Below are 6000 nucleotides of genomic sequence, written 5' to 3' on the forward strand. Positions count from 1 at the left end.
ACTACATCCTACCAAGTTGTTTAACTGGCTCAGAGGTAGTCAAATCTGTGCTTCAAAGTTGAACTGAAATAGTGTAATCGTGTCCAAATCAATCCATACGTTAACCAAACCATGGTTAATGCAAAAGCAATTAAATAAACATTGGCAAAGCCAATAGGTATTGCCTCTGCAAGACCCATTGGCTTCGCTAATGTATTTTACCCATGTTGTACACCAGATTGGCTGCGGTTCAGAATGGCTTAAAGTTTGTGGTGAAGAGTGTCGAAGACCAGAATTGAAGAGTAAAGTAGTGTGTGGTAGAGTGCAGTGGTGTAGAGCATTGTGTATTGGAGTAGAGTGCCATAGAGCGCAGTGACAGTCGCGTAGAGTTCAACAGTGTACAGTGTTGCATACTGGAGTCACGCAGAGTGCATGGGGTGGACAGTGTTGCAGAGTAAAATGGTATACAGTACACTGACAGTGGAGTTGCCTTGAATGGAGTGGTGCAGAGCAGAGGCATATAGTGAAGTGCAGTAGAGTATTGGCATAGGAGTGGTGCAGAGAAGAGAGTGGCATAGAGTGGAACATGCATGGAGTGGTAGCACACTTCCATTACAGACAACACTTCTTAAATTGAAGTCACCATTACATTTGCACAGCCATACGGTTAAACTGAAAAGTATACAGTGCACAAATGATGCATGGAAATGTCATCTAGTGTATTGATTTTTATCATTTTAAAAAATGTGTTTTCACCACACTCGTTACCCAAAAATGTGCTTCATTTTGGCTTTTATTATTTGGACACTTAAGTTTTGTTATGTACTAGAAGAAAACATTGAGAAGCGTGTCTCAAGCACTTTGCGGAGCCCGCGTAATGGTCACAACACCTCTCACTTTTGAGACAGAAAGAAAAGTAAACATTAAGCTCCATGGAAGAGCGCCTGACATTTGACCTCAATACACAGCAAATGTGACAAGATAGAGGAGCATGACTGAAAATTCTATTGACCGAAATCTAGCACTGGTGGACAGACAGTAAATTGGGGGGGAGACTCGAGAAACAAACAGCCAGCAAACAGCCAGCAAGCAAATGCGATTTACAAAATCAGTCGATGGCAAACAATAAGCGGAATGCATTCCCAGGAAAGCTTTCTGAAGGTCCAAGATATTGTTAGCCAACCAGACAGCTGTGATGTATGGCAGGCTACGACTTAAGGAGTTGGGCTAGTTTTGTCTGGAAACCAACAACATCCTGGAGCAAACGCTCCCGTTTATCCTGTGTATGATATAATAAAATGCTTTACACTGTTGAGTTAGAGCCTAGTTTGTGTTGCATTACATATACTGGATAAAGTTGCTATGAAATTTAAACCACACTCAAATGAGCACAGCCCAATAGCAACTCAAAACCGATATAAGCAGCTGAATGTAGAAGTGATGCCACCTTCTTGACCCTTAAATTTGTAAAATAGGCTGAAGAAACTGGTGGACCTAACGTGGCAATTCTTAATGCATGTGATATTCCGTGAAACATTTAAACCCATTAGAAATCTGAACTTCTCTTCATAGAAAAAGGATTGTATGGATCCAGGAAACTTTAATGTATGTGTAGGACAGTAATTTTCATTTGCGCTCTAAACTGGATACTTTTTCTCAAGTTATGAGAGCATGAAAGGTGAATTTGCATAAAATCCCTTTGATATTTAATGCTTTTACTGCAAAAATTTATAAACTTCAAACAAATGAACTAAACTACTAACAACTATCAAAAGGGAGAAGACTCTTCTAAACCAAACCCTTGACAACCCCATTCTTTGTGTAAGCATCAGTATGTGCTTAAAAAAAAAGAAAGCTAATAAATCTAGAAGCTGAGTTTAATAGTTAGATGCGGGACTTACCCAAACCTAACAAACCAAAACATATCTGGGATGACCAACTCAAAAAGTTCTATCTTCCAATATAGGTTGGCAAAACAGCATATGGTAACCAAAATCAATTACCCAAAAGTCAGAACATGATGCACCAAAACTAGTTTCAACGAACCGTTCTCGAGACCCTAAAATCTGCCACAAGAAAAGTTTACATTTATAACTCATAACCAAAAGGCTGCAATGGGTAAATAGATCAGTAACTCCTACACCCGAACTGTACAATTAAAGGATAGTCGCCATAACATTTTGAAGGTGACAAGTAACCCAGCAATTAAGTGACAAACCTCATTATGTATACGTAGCTGACAGAATAAGTCGTGCACATACCATCTCTACATTGGTTTCTTCCTACAAACGCACCAGATGCCCAACGTGCATATTTGGTAATGGCAACATACAAGGATCGGAGTCGGATTAACTGTCATTCTTGTGCACGCATATCACATCGGTCGTTTAGCATTTACATCCATTCACCACAATTTTACATACAAAGCCTTCAGAACACCTGGCTACGCTGAAATCACCCATCACTCCATGCAAATTGAAAAAATACCACCCTTCGAGACATGAGCATGATCCAAAATACAAGCCTAGTGGTGATAGGCCTTGTTTCTCAACCTGTGACAGAAACCATCATACAATAACGGGGTGCTAAAACGAGACCGTGCATTACCATCACTTGCAAAAGCAACATGTTATAGTACAGATTATATATTACCTTGGCATGTCCGTGCTTGCCAGTTTTGGAAGTTGACATTTCAACGATCTTGCAGGGACGTCCCTTCAGTACCACAAACCCATTTTTGCGCAGTGCAGAGCACTGCATAGGGAAAGTGGTGGAAGCCCCAGCATCTCCAGTGGTGAAGTCAATGTCATCAGCCATGGCGAGGAATTTGTACCAGTACTGCAACAACAAGATCAACTTTTGTTAAAAGAAAGGACCGCCGACAAAGAACAGAGTAAAGTCGACTACCTCAGGTGCACAACTTTCATTGACATGTTAAAATAGTTTACACCATGGTTTCTAATACAGAAAAAAACGTCTGAAAACTGGCCCGTTTTATATTTAAGTACGAAAGCGTGTCAAAATACGCGACTTTGAATGGTACAGTTGTAAAAGGAGCAGTGTAAAATTTAAGTGGGTCTGAATTTATGAGAAAGGCGAGAATTCGACCCATTGCATGCATGGAAAGGATCCAATGAGCGTAAACATGCATCCCGTTACACTGCACTAAAAACTAATCATGGTGCAAAAAGTGAGCAAAGTCTAAGGCATTGTACATCGCTTGCAGTCACAAACGAGACTTTGTCCCACTCAGCTTCTTGGAAAAGCTCCGGTTGTGTCCTGAGCCCTGTCCACGTGTCTAAGGAACCTGGCTCAGGAAACGGAAACCGGCCTACTGAAGGCGCAGCATCAGTGCCTAGTACCGAGAGCCGACACCCACTGATCTGTTGACAGTTCTCCCGGGATCGCCCCGCGCGGCCTCGAATCCAAGCTACAGAGGGTATGCAAAGCCGTCTACGGGGCCCGCCAGAAGGTACGTGCCCCGCTGTGGAAGCAAGGAAAGAGCGGCCTTCAACCCAAGCAGGACCCGACCTTTGGAGCACGCTTTCCAAATACACGAGGCGCTTACACAAGATGGGGCACACTATCCGCGAGCCTAGCGGTTTCCCCAACTTAAAGAGCCCCAACACTGGCCCCCCTCCCCCGGCGCACTTCGAGCCGTGGTACCGGTGAGCAGGCACAGACTGGAGCAGCGCGCGGCAGCCACCCAGCGATCGGGCCTCCACAGCCCCCGGTCCACCCAGCCTGTGAGCTCCCGCCATCCACCACCACATCCAGCGTCTTCCGCCTTGCTCCTAAACCCCCCGGGTTCCTAACCCCAAGCGCTGCCAGCATAGGCCTCCCCGCCTCCAGCAGCCGCCCCCTCCCCACCTCAGCCGAGCGCCGCCACCACCACCCAACTCCCGCTCCCTAAACGGGGTGCTTCAAAAACGGCTCGCCGACGCGCCGACCCGGCTCTTGGGGGCGCTGGGGGAGAACCCACGCGCCATGCCTAGCCCTTACCTTCCAACAAAAAAAGGAACGTCACTGCGCATACGCGCCCAATTTCACTGCGGCAACCCTGCGAGAAGGGGAGGGCCTAGCCGACGAGCTCCCAGCCACCCTTCCACTTCCGGCTCGCAGGCCTGGCGTGACGCAGCCTGCCCCTCCTGGCGGCCTGGCTTGGCACGGTGACCGCGACAGAGAAGACAGACTACAGTCGAAAAGGAACCACCACCTGCCCTTCAACCTTTTCATTATGATAGCCATCTTGCATGACGCACTGACTCCCGCTTCACACCTCCGAAGGATTGTCAACTGAATCCGCTGTAAAATGTAGCTAATATTTTAGTTTTTTGAGTAAGAGAAAAAAAATGTGTGCAAAAGTATCGGCAACTGATATTTCAAGGGGAAAGTTACATATGTTTTCTCTTTTATACCAGAAAGCTTGAGTCGTTTGCAATAAATTCATATACATTGGCTTGTTTACTTTCATTAAACCGTATGCCTTCTCTCCCTCACATTCGTGTCTTTCTGTGAAAATTAACCTTCGGCAACATGGCGGACAATTATGACAATTCAGATTAGGCTGGTTTTACTTTGTGTCCTTCTTTACTTTCCACTATATGGTCTGCCTCTGGGTTACCTTCTTGCGGGCTGACACCCCGTGCAACCCCGCCTTGCGGCATGCAGGCAGTGGCCACGCCCCTGGCTCCTGTGAATGGCTCACTGCTCCAGGCACTGCTTGCTGCTGCTTTCAGACGCATCAGTTGTACTGCTTTTGCAGCGGCAGCAGTTATATTAGTGCTGCCTGGCCCGAGGTTGGAAAAAAACCTGGCTCCTGGTACCGCCATTATCCTGCCCAGTCATTGCTGACGCAAGAGCCCTCGTGTAGAAGTGGGCCTGGTTGTCAGTGGATGTAATGACTTCTCTGACTTGGAGAAGCAAGGCGGGCAAACAGGGCATAAGCACACCCCATGGAGAGTCGTTTATTGAACACAACTGTTTCCATTAGAAACTGTTACTTTTTAAACAAACTACTCGTATATGAAAACACATGCAAGTGTATTGCATTTAACTGGGTAAATAAACATGTTGGTTGCAGCAGTAGGACATTTATTGTTTTCACTAAAACGAATGCCACAAGAGATCTTAGCTGCTTTTATAGAATAAAAAGCTTACATGGTTCAGATGCTCCTTTTAATTTTTTTGTTTTCAATGTTTATTTTTAATGAAGACATTATGTAACAGCCTACATCCCATTCAGAGGTGAGTAAAATCCGTGATGTCAGTGTGAAAATAGTACTATGGAATGCCATAAGTTAGAGGTAAAAAATAGTGAGTCGAAGCGGGTGGAGTCACGAGGACAAGAGTCTGAAGGTCAACATATAGCATTTGTTTAATTTGCAGCAAGGAAGAATGTGATAGGAATATATGATGTTACAACACAAACCATTAGAACGCATGCTATTACAACGCAGCTACAATTACATTGCATGACTTTACAACGCATACCATTGCATCGCAAAATCAGATGAATGCACTAAAACTTCCATTAAAACGCAAACCACTACAAAGCATACTATTACTATGCATACCATTTCTACGTTTAAAAAAATAATAATAATATTCAAATATTTTTAATTAAAAGTATAACTAACCCCTGGGACGGGATGCAAGGGAAATAGGGGTTTTGGGTGGGGAAGTGTATTAATACACAGGTATTAAAAATAAATACTCACTAATCCACAACTCGCCAAAATGGCAGACATTACAACAAAAGAAGATATAATGAACATTTATAAAACTATCAAAATAATTATAATTTTTGTCATCTTCTAAATTACTCCAAAACTGTGCACAAAACATATTTTCTTTTAAATTATGTTTCAGCATCAAAAAAATGTATAAAAGCAGCCGACCACCATTTTGAAAACAGTGGTAAACTGACTTCCAAGGTGACCTAACACGTTTTTTAAGGCATTCAACAGTTGAACTTTGAATAACACAAACAGTGCCATCTACAGTCTGAAGTAAGTGTAC

At 43.8% G+C, this 6000-nt stretch overlaps 1 protein-coding gene across 1 annotated transcript in view; it reads right to left on the reverse strand.

The window, feature by feature from the left end:
* EIF5A2 (eukaryotic translation initiation factor 5A2) overlaps positions 1-4145 on the reverse strand; it is a 32069-nt gene extending 27924 nt beyond the window's left edge. Inside the window, exons 1-2 of the mRNA XM_078668103.1 lie at positions 3982-4145; positions 2632-2817 (exon numbers count right to left, since the gene is read on the reverse strand). Coding sequence (XP_078524229.1) covers positions 2632-2796 — 165 coding nt within the window. The 5' untranslated portion in view covers positions 2797-2817; positions 3982-4145. The remainder of the gene's footprint in view (positions 1-2631; positions 2818-3981) is intronic.
* Between the last annotated feature and the right edge of the window lie 1855 nt (positions 4146-6000).

Source organism: Lissotriton helveticus, chromosome 11, assembly GCF_964261635.1.
Source record: "Lissotriton helveticus chromosome 11, aLisHel1.1, whole genome shotgun sequence".
Lineage (NCBI taxonomy): Eukaryota > Metazoa > Chordata > Amphibia > Caudata > Salamandridae > Lissotriton > Lissotriton helveticus.